Below are 16,334 nucleotides of genomic sequence, written 5' to 3' on the forward strand. Positions count from 1 at the left end.
CTGTGTTTTATTAGAGCAAGAAAATACAACTGCAGCATGAGACAGATTAAAGTGGAGTGCTTGCGAACAACCTCTCATCTTTGCAGAGGTGGTCCTTTCTGCCTTTTAGTCTAGTAGTTCTTGGTGGTTTCCTGTTGAATAAGCTACACAGTATCCCCTCTTGGACCCTAGGAAAATAGTGATTTCCCCCCCCCCCCCCGGCACCCATCGTCTCCTGAGGCTTGACAGCCTCTTGCAGACTCTCAGGGGTCTCCCAGGCAGCAGCTCTTTCTTTGTGTACTCCATCTCTCCCAGCCTGTCTGTAGAAAAAGGTGCTTGTTCTGCATGTTTCTCCAATTCTGAGCATCCCACATTATTCATCTAAATGGAATAATCTTACCTCTTGTCAGAGGATCCCACCTTATCCAGAGTATAGTCATTATTAAGTCAGAAACTGGCTATCTTCCTCCTTGTTGGCCAGCCGCACCCTTTCTAATAGAAAAAAAATGCAGTACTTGCACAGTACGCTGTGAATACGCTAGCCAAACAACACCATCTGTCATAACATGTATAGTAGATAATATGCTGAATACTTCCCATTTTCTCATCAGAGAAAGGAGGATAGATGCTGAGATTTAATAAATCCATAGTTATTAAAAGCTTGAGCTGACAAGGGAATGGCTTACTAGCCTTCAGGTCAGCCTTAAGAGGCATGAACTTTTCAGTATTAATCTTGCCTCACTAAAATTTCCTGAGAAGTGTAACGTTCAAGTTATCTCACTATTTCTTCACTTTCTCCACTTGTCATATGAGTAAAAATCCATTTCCACTGTGTTTTTTGAAGATTACTTAATGTTTGCAAAGCACCTTGACATTACCAGTGTTACATAATTGTTAAATACAATTTATTATTCAAAAAATTGAGTTTTTCAGACACTATTGGCAGAAACATTTTCTTTTAATCTATGGCCATTTTTCCTCAGCGCTCCCCAGAATACACCAACTGTCAGTATCTATGCAAGCTCTGCTTAGTTCACATTGAAAATATCCAGGGAGCTCACAAGCATATTAAAGAAAAACGTCATAAGAAAAATATAATGGTAAGTTAAAAAATAATACAATTTTGACTGATTTTTTTTTCTTGTTTTTCTTTTTTGTTTTCTAACAAAAATTTTTTTGTTATCTGGTATGGTTTTTTTTGGTCATCTTCATTTAGGTGAAAGTTTGTGTGCTGAGCAGAGATCCACAAATTTCTGTTGTTTGTTTTCTGTTTGAGAGGAAGGGCTTGATGATCTTTTGAGGCAGAGAGGAAAGAACATTTTTGGTCATTGCTTCTGAATTAGTGTCTCTGAGTAGTGGGCAGTTCATTATACTTTTAGTAACAGAATGCAAGGTAACTTAGGTGAGAAACATATTTAGTTTTTCCATTTCTTTCAAAAATAATATTTTTGGTACCAAGACCTCCAGGGATTGGAGGTGGGGTTGGGGATGTTGATTTTTCCCATTTTTTCTCTTTTGTCTGACTTGTGAAGTTTTTATCTACATCCTTTCTGTGATGGGCAAATGGAGTGGATAGTATGCCTAGACTAAAAAAAAGACAGTTATAGTAGGGAGGGATTCAGTTCCTGAGTCACTCATCATCTCCCTGGGTTTACGCATGTGTTTAATGTGAAAAAGAGTTCTAAGGCTTTCAAAGAGAAAAACAGTTTCCTTATTGGATACCACTGTGTTACTGTTTGCTTTGCTTTAAAGAACTGTTACATGCATGAAATCCAGTAAAAGGTGCATAGATTTTCTTGCCAACCTGTTTTTGTAAACGCTGAAGAAGAGCTACAAATTCACAAGTATCTAGGGTTTTGTAATTCACGTGGTTAAAATTACTCTTCCTGCAATCATTCCCCAAAATTTAGTCAGTTACTCCTGTTTCCATGTATTTCTTACCATACTTCTGTTTGTAGTTAATGCTCTAAATGTACCATATATGCAGGCCATCACTTGGAAAACTCAGAATGCCATTACATCTCAGAAAATAACATTTTTGTATTATGTTCATTTATTATTTGTAAAGGATTCTGGTTCTCTTGTTGTCTGCTAAATTGCATCATAAAAAAAATTAATAAAACAGTAACAAACTAGCCCTATGTTTGATATGGAAACACTTTCATACCATGCTTTTCATCTGAGCATGGAGATAAGAGTTGAGGAATGAGGTTTCTTTACCACTGAATGGAAGTGCTACAGGACAGGGAGTGGTTTCAGGTTTTAACACTTGTCTTCAAATAGCTTTATGTTGTGTGCCACATTACAGTGATAAGAGGTATGTTGTGTGCCACATTACAGTGATAAGAGGTATGTTGTGTGCCACATTACAGTGATAAGAGGTATGTAACTGTCTAAATGTTACTTCATAAGATACCTATTTTCAGCTGTATGAGATACATGAGTATCAAAAAAGCTTAGCAGCAGCTGTGGCTTCCCCACTCAAGAAAAACCATAAAGCAGTGACATTAAAAAAACACAGCCCTTTAAAAATGCACATATTCTTTCTTATGCTAAATTTGTTCAAATAAGAACAGAATTGTTGAGAGATGCAGCTTAGAACTCACCATTTTCATACTAGACTGTGTTTTCTTAGTGCATAATTATTTTCTGGTTATTATTTATTTCTGTTGTCCGTCACCTATTTCATTTAGTTGATGAATTTGAAACAAGTGGTTGTTGTACTTACTTCCAAATGACTTGGTGCATCTGACGCATTTCTTGTTGTTGGATTAAATTGATTATAATTTGATGCAGTAAAAATAGCACTTTCTGCCACCAGCTGTTAAGGCAGCAATGGGACTCAACTTATCAAAATTTCTTGGAACTAGGAATACTTTTTTTTGCCTATGATATCCTTCCTTCAAGTACAATCCACTCTGGAAAAAAATCTGTGTAACTCTAGAAAAACTTTCCCAGCTCAGTTACTTTTATTATGTAGGAACAATTACAGCTTTTCATTTCCTTGGATGAATTCTGTTTCAGAACTGTCAGAAAATGTGGTTCAGGAATGTAACACAGCAGATTTCCTCCCCAGTTGCCAGCTGTGAAACAACATGTTCTCTTTTAAACACTGAGGATCTACTGTCATTTCTGTGAGCCACACTACTACATTTGCCAGTTAGACCGGGCAAAGTTCCTACCTTTGAAAGTGTTTGGTCAGGACACCATGTAAATAGAACACAAACAGCAAACACTATGTTCTAATATCACGCAATAGTATGAGATAACCTTTTTCTCTTAAAATAGCGGTTTTTACTTTTATCATCCAATAATTATTCAGGAAAAACAAGAAGAAAATGAGCTGCGTGCCCTCCCACCCCCCTCTTCTGCACAGTTGGCTGCTCTGAGTTTTACACTCATTGAGGCAGCAAATGAACAAGGCATATCAGATGATGACTTCAGAATTCGTCAAGAAATTGTAAAAGAGATGGAGAAAATTATTCAACAGCCCTTACCAGGTATTCATAGTATTCTCCATTTTCTTTAGGTGAAAATTTTTCTTTTCTTTATTTGTACACACATTTTGATACCCTCATTAATGATGAATTAATGCATTTGGGGTTAAATTATCTTTATATGATACAATAATAATAGATACAGCCATTTTAATACAGATTGGCATTGATTTGAAAGGAGCTAATAAACCTACAAAAAGAAGAAAATATCATTGTGCTTGTTTTTGCTTCTTTCTGGTATGTGTTTATTGAAACTATTGGTCCTCTTTAAAGTGATGATTTCTGATGAAGATTGGAAATTTCCAGGGCATGAAATATTTTTTCCTGGTTGTGTTTAAAGCCTCAGCCACTGAAGATCTCCCTCAGGCTGTAGTCCTAGAAACCTTTCCACCTGTACCTTACCTAGCATTACTGAATATCTGTGGCTGTTATAGTAGAGATTGGGTTTTTTGGGTTTTTTTGCAAGTGTGCTTAATTAAACTAATATAAATGTAGCAGGAGGGAAAACGAGAAGGATTTTGAAATGTATTTTTTCCTAATGGTCCTTCAATTGTTTATAACATCTTCCAGGGCAGATGAAAGTTGCATGAGGCAATTTTTTTAAAGCATAGTTCTAGGGTGGGGGGAAAGACCTCAGCTATGAGTGATTTTGGTAAGCATATGAGATGTTTTCAGTACTTCATTGTGATCTGAAATATCTGCAGTTACTAATCAGTAACTGTTCATTAAAACAAGTAATTAAAATCAACAAGGATTATTGTTTAACAGGTATTTCTTCTCATGTATATTTACGGTTAATGGGTCCTAAAATGAGGAGAGCTGTACCTTGACATCAACTATAGCTTCCCAAAGTCTCTTGAATTGTCTTAAATAGGTCAAAATATTACATTTACTTAACCACTTGTAAATATTATACCTCACCTGCCTTTTTCTTGATTGCTTTATGTTGATTAAAAATAAGAATAATTTTAAAAGTAAGTCCGAGTACATTAAATGCTTAGTCCCATTTTTTCGCTTGTGTCAATACAGTTCAGTGCATTAATAGAGTTTGTAAAAAAAAAAAAAAAAAAATTGTCTGAATAAGTTGAATCCTCCTCCTCCCCCATTCAGTAGCATAGTATGTTACTTCAATAGGACATGTTAAATATTCAAATCCAATTTATAGTACTATTGGAGAATAAAGTAATATAATATAACAATAAGATAATCGTTGACATTTGCTTCTTTGCATTGATTTCCCATCATCTCCTATAGTTAATACACTGGGAGTCTGAGCTGATTTTTGGAGCTACAGTAGTGTTGACATATTAATAATGGTTTATTTTTCAGTTAATCTGAATAGAAGCAAGTATTAATCTCATTGACAAAAAATAAGTTTTCAAACTTTTTATGTAATCTATATTGAAACTGGGTTGATATTCTATACTGTCCTTTTATTTTAGAAATAACTTTTTTTTCCCTTTGCTCTATAAAAATACAGTAGTAAGAAAGATTTTGTTTGCTGCAGGATGATCATCTTTAGTTTTAGGAGTTATATTAAATATATGCTTAAACATAAGGTGTTGAATAGAAGAGGGGTTTGTAGGGTGGAAGTTGCTGATCTGTTTGCTCTATAATATTGCCATATGTGGCTCCTAGTGCAAACGTCTGTTCTGACATGCTACTGAGTTTTCCATTGATAGTGTATTAGCATAAAGAAAATGATTTCTTTTACATGCTCATGAAAATCACTCTGTTAGTGTTACTTGGCTGCTGACTTGTTTGGACTCATGAGCTGTTGTGGAGGTGTAGTAGTAGTTGAGGGGGAGTCTGTAGTAGTAAACAATTTCTTATTCCACTTTTCAAAGCCTGCTATGTTTTAGTGAATGTGTTTTCCTAAGTTGTAAATTAGGAAAAAATTAATTAATGCACAGTGTAGAAAACATGGGATGTTCTGGCATGATTTTCTCTTGAGCTCGCATTAGAACTATGCAAAAATTCTTCCTATAATGAAAAGCCATTGGAAATAATTGCAATGCATTATTATTGTCATTATTATTTACCATACAGAAATTCATTTTGAGAGGGCTAGTTTCTAAGTAGTGAAAAACAGAGAAAGGTTTGTTTGAAGCTACGTATGTGTAAGATTTATTTTCTCTTTTAAGAATTATTTTGTTATGGTTCTGTTTGAGAGAGTTTGGTCAAAACACAAATAAAGGCACTAAGAAAAAATACAAGAAAAAACCCTCTTCACTGTGAGGCAGTGTCCAGCTGTGCTTAGGCAGTGTCCAGCTGTGCTTGGACAGTGGGACAGGTGGCCTAAAGAGGTGCTGAACTCTCCATCCTTGGAGATTTTCAAAACCCACCTGGATGAGACAGCCTGCTGTAGGTGACCCTGCTTGAGCAGGGTGTTGGATTTGAAAGGGATTGAGAATAGTCTCAATTTTCAGCTGATAGAAATATGTCAGAGCTCTAATATGTATTACAAGAAGGTTTTAATCTACAAAAAATATATTAGGAAGTGCGATAAATTCTTGTTTATGGAGTGGAATGACATTTCTCATATTCTAATTAGTTTAGATCTGTTGTACATCTTTGCAGGTAAGGTAATGTATTAACTACAAAACCACTAAATGGGTACTGTACTTTGTGTCTTGGATTATATTGAAGTTACATTTTATATGCATGTTTCGTAATGAATTGTGCATAGGAACTTGCAAAAGAAATTAACAGATTGTAGCACATATAAAATTTTTTTTGACAAAAGTGTATGAGGCAACAAAATTTTATAATTGGCTAACTGCTACAATGAAATCAAACTGCTAAATAAAATCCTGCACTGAGATGGTGACAGTTATTACTATTTTATATTTAATTTTATATTAAGAACAAACAAAACTAAAGCTGCATTGCAAAAATACTTTAAAACAACCTGAAAAGTTTTGGATATTTAGTAATTACTCTATTCGAATTATCCATTTTCCTGTGATGCCATGTTATTGAAATGCCTAGCCTTCACAAGAGTGAGAAAGTGGTTCAATATTCACTAATCTGGGAGTACCGCTTGGGAGGTACAGTATCTGAAGCAAGGTATGCATCAACCATTAAAGAATAATTTATTTACTAGCTGTTAAATAATTATGTTTCTTTCTCTTCCAGACTGTTCACTGAGGATGTATGGCTCCTGTTTAACTAGATTTGCTTTTAAGACCAGCGATGTTAACATTGATATCAAATTCCCCCCTAAGGTGTGTAGATATTGTCTTGTATTAACTAAGACTTTTTTAAATCAAGGCCATCAACACTTATTTCTACTCCATTGTCTTCATCTTCTATTGGGGCATATGGTGCTGGAATAGCACAAATCATATAATCTTTGACTTGGTGTCAGGTGTGCTATGAATTGAATGGACAAAGTTTTCATTTCTTATTAGATAACTTTAATTCTGGTGTGGGGCTTTTTTACAATCTTATGCTAGCCTTTTTAATTTTTTTTTTTAACTTTTTAAAAATTTTTTTGAGTAAGCATTTAAACAATATGAAAATAGTTGGCTTGGGATGAGTGTGCTTTAACAAAAGTGCTCATGATTCAGACAGTAAAATCTTACAGGTGTTCATTCCCCTTCCCCTCCTTTTAAAGGTGGGGCTAAAAGTGACAATTTTCCTTTTATCTTTTAGTCACTTGCAAGTAGGTGTCACATCCCAGTTTAGTACACTGTGGTACAAAATTCCTGCAGAGCAATATAACTTATCTTTAAACATCAAAATTGTTGGTTAGTATGTGGTATTAGTAGCACATTCTTGTTTAGAGGCACAATTACTGAACTTTCTTTTTTTTTTTTTTTTTTTTTTTTTTGACTGTATGTGTTACAGTGGAATTCAAGATACCTGTTTTGGGTACATATTTACACATAGCATTTTGAAATGATACTGCAGTTAGGAAGCAAAACTGAGCCCTTTTTCAAACAATTGCGTGTGGAGTGTACCATGTCACCAATTCACAAAGGCTCAAAGGTGGTCCTAATTTTTAGCTTTTCTTTGAACTATTTACAGCTTATCTTTGAAACACAACATAAGTTGATTTCTGGGGAGAAAAGAATACACATTTAAAAGTTATAACCCTTAAAAACTCTTGGGAAAGTACTGACTTTAAATTCTTTACTGTTGTCTGTTTCTAGTGGTATATGTTGACATTGAAATTGTTGAATATATGGCACATATTGTGTTTTAACTTTATGGAATCTGTTAATACGGAACTAGAACAGAAGTATTAACTGAAAAAGCTGAAGGCTAAAAGAATGCAGGCTAATGTGTTTACTAGTACCTGTTTTCACAGTGTGGAGAGATACAGTTAACTTTTTCATTAATACTGACACACGATTTCACTTTTGTGAAACAACATAGCATTACTTGTTGTACAACCTGAGTATAAAATAAAATAGGTTAGTCTGAATAATGTAACCTGCTCTAATTTTGTCTTTTTAGATGAGTCAACCAGATGTTCTGATACAGGTGCTTGAAATCTTGAAGAACAGTGGTAAGTTTAGTTGCACCTCATTTCTATTTAATATTCCAACTGCTGTTCAGCTGGTTGTAAGCTTAATTTTTCTATAAACTTACTTTGGTTGAAAACTAATCTGTTTTTTGTATCTGAGCTGTTTTTATGAATGTGATTTTTATGAATACCAGTGCTTGTGTAAGTGAGAGATGAGAACCTGCAGCAGAAGAATGGCAGCCCAGGTAGTCCTGTTCAGATTGCCACAAATTGTGGCAGGTCAAAAAGTATTTAACTTTGTAGGAGAAATTCTCAGCAGTAGACCCAAAAGCCACTTTCCACTTCTGTATGAACATTAGCGAGACCTGTTACAAGGCTTCTGAAACTTGTAGCCTCCTTGTTCTGTCATCCGCACATCTTGAATCAAGTGACACAAGTAGCATTGCAGTTTCAACCCTTCAGGAAATTTTGATAGGTCAGCTCCGTAAGTGGTTCTCGAACTATCGTGATGGTTTGTCAGAGGTTCAACCTTGTGTATTTCAAATGTTGTAAAGAGAAAAAGGTTCTAGAAGAGATGCCAGCCCAGTTTCCTGACAAGGGTGTTTTATTTGGTTTTGGGTTTTTTTTGGGTTTTTTCCCCTGCTGGCTGTGTGATATTGGTGGTGACCATCAAAAGTAACCAGAAAATACTGCTTTCTGGTTAGCTATGCAGCACTTAATTTGAGTTGTTCTGTAAAAGCATGGTATAAATGTAGTAGTTTTAAAGACACAATTGGGAAAACTGTAAAAGACTTTAATACCTAATGTTTTTTTTCTTCTTGCTCAGCTCTCTACTCAGATGTGGAGTCAGATTTCCATGCCAAAGTTCCTGTTGTCTTTTGCAAAGATGTTAAAAGGTACATGTCATTGAAAAGGATTTTTAATGAGATACCAATTTCTACTATGCTTGCTCATAGCAGCTGCTTGCCTGCACTCCTTACAAGAAGTATTACTTCTTGTAAATAACATTTGGCTAACATTCATGTTAAAGGGGAATTGCTCGTACACAAAAATACAGTCTAGAAAGAAAGCTTAGTTTTGTTTTTTGTGCTCCATAGAGCTCATCAGTTGTAGGAGTGTGAAATACCAGTTCTACTTTTAGTTAAATAGGGGGAAAGTGGAATGGTTTTCAGTTGATATTTAAAATTTCTGCCAGCAGTTTAATACAAAGCTTTAAAAACATTTTATAAGATACACATTGCCAGAAAGGACACATCATCTGACAGTTTCAGTAAATTCCTAAGAAGTAGCAACCTCCAAAACGAAACGTGATTGCTGTATGATGTCCACATTACTTTGATGGCTAGAAGTATGTGGTTGAAACTCTGGGGAAGTAAATGCCCACAAGGGTGGGCATATCTTTTCCTGTGTTTGTAGATTATGCGGTTGCCTTGTAGGAGAATACAAATAATTATTCAGAGAAGCAAACCGAAAGTTTTTAGAGAAGGTGTTTTGTGGACTTACTAACACTTAATGTGCAGCAGGCCTGGAGGTTTTATTTATTTATTTATTTGGTATGTGGAAGATATACATGGAGTTTGAGTTATGTAAGGTTGCGCAATTAAGTAATGGCAAAACTTAGAGCAAATTCTTAATGCTGTTTTATACTTTTAGCTGTAATGAGCTTCTGTAAGTTCTAGATCCAACTGATGAGTTAATAGAAAATGTGATTATATTCTGTAGTTTTTGTTTAAAAAGTTCAGGTTCTTACATAGGGACACACTGATGCGTGTTTTTATTCTGGTGGATGTGATGCCCCACCTCCCCCCTGCCGCAAGCATCATCTGTGTACACAAGGCAATAACTTTTTTTTTTCCTGTTTTACATTTGTAATTACAGTGGTTTGATGTGTAAAGTAAGTGCCAGAAATGATGTGGCTTGCCTTACAACTGACCTGCTGGCTGCACTTGGTAAACTGGAGCCTGTCCTTATTCCCTTGGTTTTGGCTTTCCGCTACTGGGCTAGAGTAAGTTTATAAACATTGTATATAATTAAATATGTTTATTTCCTCTTTTTTAGGTACTCATACAATGTAATGTATAATACACCATGAATATGTTCGTAGAAAAGGACTTCGTGCCACTATTTCACCTCTTGCCTTAAGAGGCCAGAATGAGACTGAAGATTTTGGTGTGAAACTAAATATATTTGAAGCTTCCACTATTCTGTTAGCAAGCCGTTACACTAGTTCCTTAAAACTAGTTAATTGGTCCTTGGTTGCTCAACAGAGCAATCTGGTCTTGGCAACTTTCTGCTATTGAGGTCATGTTGAAAAAGATCAACTTGCTCAAAAAAGGGTCTGTCATCAACCCTGCTGTATTTCTTACAGACGTCAACGGTGATCACAGGAACCAAGTTATAATGCTCACAGCCAGCGTTCACCTGTTTTGTAATTCAGTCCTGAAATTGCTGCCAGGCCATACTTGACTTACAATGTCTCGGCTTTATTGAAAAATCAGTTGCATGATATTATTATTGTTGCTTCATTTAGCAAGGCTTTTTTACAAAAATTCTTGATTTACAACATAAAAGTAGCAGCAGAAGAAACTACAAAGAACTGTTCAAAGTCGAAGACATTTATTACATCTCTTTTGAGGTCCCATAGAAGAGATCAGAATTGGATTACAGCCAGATGCATAGAATTCCCATCTCCATACATGAGATATTGCACGATAACAAATACCTGATAGTTGACTGAAAGTCTGGATAGGAACATAAATGTGTCCCACAATCACAAAATTTCATGAAACTGAAGAGAATAACATATAATAAAATAGTATAACTTCAGGCACTGTGTGAATTACTTTAACTTGCATTTTATCTGTACGTGACATGGCATGACAACTGTAGTTTTTGAGATACATACTAGAGTGAAACAGAAAATCCTGTATCTCACATTTCTTTAATATTTGTCCTTTCATTATAGATTTTAAATTAAAATGTTTGTTACGTCAGAAAAGTAATGATTTATTCTCTTACAGCTCTGTCACATTGACTGTCAGGCTGAAGGTGGAATTCCCTCATATTCCTTTGCCTTAATGGTGATATTTTTTCTTCAGCAAAGAAAACCACGTATTTTACCATCCTATTTGGGTAATTGGGTAAGTGCTTTGATAATATAGTAACCTTATTGTTAAATTGTTGAGGTTATTTCTGTGTTCTGCAAGGTCATAAAATGTGCGGAATTTAATTGCCTAAGAAATTTGTAAATAAAACACATTGGTACTTAATCCTCATACAGTCGATGCCTGATGATTCTGATGACTTTTTTAAAAGGCAGCTGCAATAGCCTGTACAACTGTGTCATGCTGTATTTTGGAGAAAAGGCAAATATTTTCTTCTGTAATTCTCTGAATTTATGTCTCTGATATCAGTGATATATCTCATATCAGAGGGGGATAAATCTCAAAATTATCAGTGTTACATTTGCTGAAAACTTTTGGTTGTATGTGTTATATAGTCTTGTTTCAGAGCTACTTTAATTGTTGTTAGATTGAAGGCTTTGATTCAAAGAGGCCAGATGACCACCAGCTGAAAGGTATAGAAGAAGAAGAGTTTGTACGGTGGGAGTACAAACCACCAACAAATGGTGCAGCAAAAAACGCAGTTGGAACAGAAAGTAAAACAAAAGTTGAACAACAAAAAGGTGGTGGTAAAAAGGTAACAAGCTCAGAAGTGGACAACCAAAGTAATGCAAAGGAGAAACACGGCAATGTAAGTAATGGCTTTATTTCACTGAAAACCATATTCTCTCTCATATCGATGTTTTTTATCTGCAAACATTAATATTGAATGGAACCAGGAAAAAAAATGGGAATTTTCATTTCTTATTGCAGTTGAGCATTTTTGTCCATGTGTTTCAGTCTCTCTTAGCATTCAAAACCCCTCACCAAGTTTCACTGGGGCAACTGTGGTTAGAACTGTTGAAGTTTTACACACTGGAATTTGCTTTGGAGGAATACGTCATCAGCATACGGGTACAAGAACTCTTAACCAGAGAGAATAAAAACTGGCCTAAAAGGCGAATAGCCATTGAAGGTAGGCTAATACCCTTTTTTAGTTCTGTAGTCATCCTGCATTATTATCTTGATTTACCTAATACTTACAGGTCTGTCACCAGAAGTCTGGACAGTAAACTAAACCAGTAATTTGAGGAGAAAGTAAACTGACTTTTATGTATTTTGTCATCTATTTAGTCTATTTAAAGACAAATTTTCTGTTTAGTACTACTCTTTGCAACTCTGGTCCTTGACGTACAAAGTGTAAATTTGTCTCGCTGTTTCTTACCATTCTGTACTTGTCTCTATCTGTTCCATTCTCATTATGATCAGAGTGAACTGGAGCAAACTGATCAAAGTAACACACGCACAGACCCTCCGTTGTCCCTTTCCCTGTTGGTAGTATTTCCATGCTGTGAGACCGAGTGGTATGTCATAGGCTATCCTTCAGGGCCTGAGGGAAGTCTTTTTTTCAGGGAGTGAGATCATAGGAGTTGGATGATAATACATACCCTGAGTTGTATATGTTGGGGAGAGAAAGTAAGTTGTTCTTTATAATGTCTTTATTTCTGTTCCTCAACTCAGAAAAATATGTAAACAATATTTAACAGGGAAAAATCAGAGCAATGCATGGCGTTCTGAATTGGTATTAAGATTAGAGAAACTGAGTATTTGAGGAAGGTTAAGAAGCCATTTAAGGTCATATATTTATAAAAGCATAAATAATAAATTTTGGACACCTCCTAGAGATGTTGAAGAAGTAGCTTTTCTGCAACACACATGAGATGATGGAGAGGACAAGGAGAAATAGGTCAAAGAGAATCATAAAGACAAAGAATGAGGTACTAAAGGTATATTGACAGATGAGTCAGTAAGGTACAAGAAAAGCAAGAAGGAAAAGTAAAAAGGAGAAGAACAAGCAATGAATTGTTAAAGCACATGTTGAGTAGTGGGTCTTGAGATCACTCCTATGGCTTTAATTTTCCTCTCCCAATTCTTTTCTTCAATTTTAAGAGAGTTTAATTTTAAAACTAAAACTACAGTAGTGTTTATTCAGCATGTGGGAAACTAAAACCTGTAAGATTAAAGGGCAAATTATTGAGGAAGAAACAGGAAATAATTTCAAAAAACAGATTGCATTCTGGTTTTGATACCTGCTATTGTTGGTCTTTTTGTGTTGTTTTTGTTTGTTTCATGTTTTTTTGTTTTTCATTTTTGCCTTTTTTTTTTAATGTTAAGTTCGTAACTGAAATTATGAAGTAACAGAATCTCAGTTTGATACTATCTTCCCAGGCAAACTTATAGCAACTATGCAAGTGCTCTTTTTACTTGGAAAACATGTTTGATCTAGAAATCGCTAGGAAGGACTAAGAATGAAACCTGGTGAGATTGGTTCATATAATCCTTATAACCTTAATGTTACTCTTAGAGAAATTAATTTCTTAAGGGAAATGCAAATCCTTCTTCAGTGAAGGAAAAAAATTCAGGCAGGCCTACATTTATTTTGCCTTTGTATGTTTATTTTCATTTGTAGTTTAGAAATTGACCATAATATAATGGTACAATATACCTGTGGTTTTCTTTTTAAATAATGATATTTAGAATGGTTTATGATACTCAACTATTCATGGCCACACGTGTGTTGTGTTTTGTATGGAAGAAGTCCAAAAAACCTTGTGGGCCCTATGTTCTCTTAAGTATATCCAAATACAATTCTGAATTATAAGAATCTCTTTTTAACTGCCATATCGTAACTTGGGTATTTCAGCTGCTTTAGTGAAATGTAGAAATTGAAGATTACTAATGATTTTTAATTTATTTTTCTTCCTAGATCCTTTTGCACTAAAGAGGAATGTTGCACGAAGTCTTAATAGCCAGATGGTATTTGAGTACATCCTGGAGCGATTTAGGACAGCATATAAATATTTCGCATGTCCGCAAAGTAAAGATGGGATTAAATCCAAGCCAGATACCAAGAAAAAAGAAAAAGGGAAAATGAATAATAAGAAATCCACGAGATCTGAAGAGCCTGTAGCCAACTGTTGCCTTTCACAAGGGGAAAAAGTTGTAGATAAACAAAATATAGGAAGTGGATGTAACATACCAGAGATTGAACTTGAATGTAATGAAGTGGTAGAAGCTGTAGCCAAAAGATGTACTTCCAAGAACGTAGACTCTTTGCAACTTTCAACATTGGACTCTAGTTATGATGAAGACAAAGAAGAAGCTTTATCCCTAATTTCTACTGAATGCTGTGAAGTAAAGCAAAAATCACTTAAAGAGAGGGATGATTTAGAAATTTCAGTTTGTGTAACTGAAGGTGAGCTAAGCCACCATTGTAACTGCAGTGAACATCAGACCTATGACACAAATTCTAGTAACGAATTTTCTGATGCTGAAAGTAGACAGAGTTTGGTAACAGAGTCTTCTCAGAAGAGTAAGTGCACTGGCACACCAGCTACCTCGCCCAACTGCAAAGCAATGGTGGAAGCTCATGATCTCAAAGATGAAGGCAGACTCTCTACAGAAGAAATGCATTATGTGTTTGATAAGTTTATTTTGACTTCGGGAAAGGTAAGCTCTGTATTTAAGCAGTGCTGGTCATGTATCAGTGAGTCATTACTTTTAAATCACTAAAACTAAGGGTGGATGGATGACAAGATTCTCCCAGTGGTTGGTTCAGTCTCTGTTATGAATAGTAGCTATTATAGAGTACCTGTTACTCAGGGCTGGAAAACACCGAATATATATGCCATTTAGACTAGATGCTCTGTTGCCCCCGTCTTGTGCAAAGCTTTCTTAATTCCCACCAAAAAAAAAACAACCCAAAAAAACCCCACCTGGGTTTTGTTTTCTGGTTGTTTCATGGGGTTTTTTTCTCCTCCTTTCTTGTAGAATTTCCAGGTGCTCTTATGCACTGTGAGAACTAAATGCAGCCTGCTGAGAGGCGTTCTTCAGTTATTTGTAAAGACTCTGTTGCTGTTCACATGTTAAATGTTCTTGGTTGCATGGTTTACATGAAAATGCTAGGTGTGTTCAACTACCTTAAAAGTAAAATCGTATTTGTGCACTTTTTTTTTCCCCAAAAAAAGCCACCAACTATAGTATGCAGCATCTGCAAACGGGATGGACATTCCAAAAATGACTGCCCAGAGGATTTCAAGAAAATTGATCTAAAACCACTACCACCAATGACGGACAGATTTCGAGAAATACTTGATATAGTGTGTAAAAGATGTTTTGGTAAGTTGGAAAAGTGTTTGTGCTCCACTGCAAACTGTGATCTATAGTCTGGAAAAAATAAAATCTGTAGGGTTAAATTACTCCAGTAAATTCAGTGGGAGGAAGGTCTTCCAGGTACCCTAGGCTACAGATTGATCAATATTTTTTGTTTTCATATAATCCATGGTTGTGATATCAAATTCTTGTAAGAGATTTAAGAAACTAATACTATACAGGATTTTTCACTGGGTTTGTAAAAAGTTACTAGTGTTCCCAGAAATTAGGCTCTGGGCAAAACTAGTTTTGGTGGTTGTCAAATTCTATGGCTTCTTTTGGAAAAAAAAACCACAAACCCTTTGGGTGCTGTGGTGGGTTAGTCTTGGCTGGATGCCAGGTGCCCACCAACCCACTCTTTGTTTGAATAATTGCAGAAAAATCAGACGTCTGAAGTAAAATCCTAACTCTAATGATATCATACAAAAGAAAAACACATACTCAAGGAACGTAAATGCAACAAAAAGAAAGTATCCAATGCTTTTAGTTAGCTGAAAAAGATTTTTGAGGTAGCTGAATGTCATGTCTGACTGTGTTTTAACTTGTTTTTACTTAGATGAGTTATCCCCTCCTTTATCTGAGCAACAAAACAGAGAACAAATTCTGGCAAGTTTGGAAAGATTTATTCGAAAAGAGTATAATGGTATGTAACAGTAGGTAGTGATTCTTGATAATACTTTCTTCATGTGCGCTGCCCAGAGCATGAAGATGTGATTTCTCTCATTATTGCTCATTTTCCTCGCTTAAAGCAGTGACATCTCTTTTCCCTTTGTATGTAAAGCTATCTTGCTGACTTCTAAACTGAACATCCCTCAGTGCTATTCTACAGAAATGTTCCTAGAGTGGAGGAAGAGGTGCAAGAGTAATAATGCAGATACAGGACTATTGCAGTCAGGACAAAGTTTGAATAGGCCCTGGCCAGTTGAGTTTAGTGTTACCTGGGTCATGGGCCGAGTACTTCTGTTGCCTAGTCACCAGTGGTTAAGTCTCTTGGAAATCTTAATGACTTTGTCATCTTCACATCCCTTTTATAAAAAAAGGCAAATGTATCTTACCACAATGATGGAAGTC

The 16,334-nt window shown here is 35.5% G+C and overlaps 1 protein-coding gene across 5 annotated transcripts in view; it reads left to right on the forward strand.

Annotated features, from left to right (window-relative positions):
* The window catches only part of TUT4 (terminal uridylyl transferase 4), a 49,168-nt gene that overhangs the window by 13,900 nt on the left and 18,934 nt on the right, over nucleotides 1–16,334 (forward strand). For 4 of the 5 annotated variants that reach the window (XM_075759398.1, XM_075759402.1, XM_075759399.1 and 1 more), the window contains 12 exons: nucleotides 963–1,079; nucleotides 3,302–3,479; nucleotides 6,615–6,703; nucleotides 7,941–7,992; nucleotides 8,777–8,846; nucleotides 9,829–9,955; nucleotides 10,971–11,090; nucleotides 11,482–11,703; nucleotides 11,853–12,027; nucleotides 13,819–14,561; nucleotides 15,080–15,230; nucleotides 15,820–15,906. In XM_075759398.1, the coding sequence (XP_075615513.1) occupies nucleotides 963–1,079; nucleotides 3,302–3,479; nucleotides 6,615–6,703; nucleotides 7,941–7,992; nucleotides 8,777–8,846; nucleotides 9,829–9,955; nucleotides 10,971–11,090; nucleotides 11,482–11,703; nucleotides 11,853–12,027; nucleotides 13,819–14,561; nucleotides 15,080–15,230; nucleotides 15,820–15,906 (2,131 nt within the window). The remainder of the gene's footprint in view (nucleotides 1–962; nucleotides 1,080–3,301; nucleotides 3,480–6,614; nucleotides 6,704–7,940; nucleotides 7,993–8,776; nucleotides 8,847–9,828; nucleotides 9,956–10,970; nucleotides 11,091–11,481; nucleotides 11,704–11,852; nucleotides 12,028–13,818; nucleotides 14,562–15,079; nucleotides 15,231–15,819; nucleotides 15,907–16,334) is intronic. The other variant, XM_075759401.1, reaches the window with a different exon arrangement.

Source organism: Balearica regulorum, chromosome 8 (assembly GCF_011004875.1).
Source record: "Balearica regulorum gibbericeps isolate bBalReg1 chromosome 8, bBalReg1.pri, whole genome shotgun sequence".
Classification (NCBI taxonomy): Eukaryota; Metazoa; Chordata; class Aves; order Gruiformes; family Gruidae; genus Balearica; species Balearica regulorum.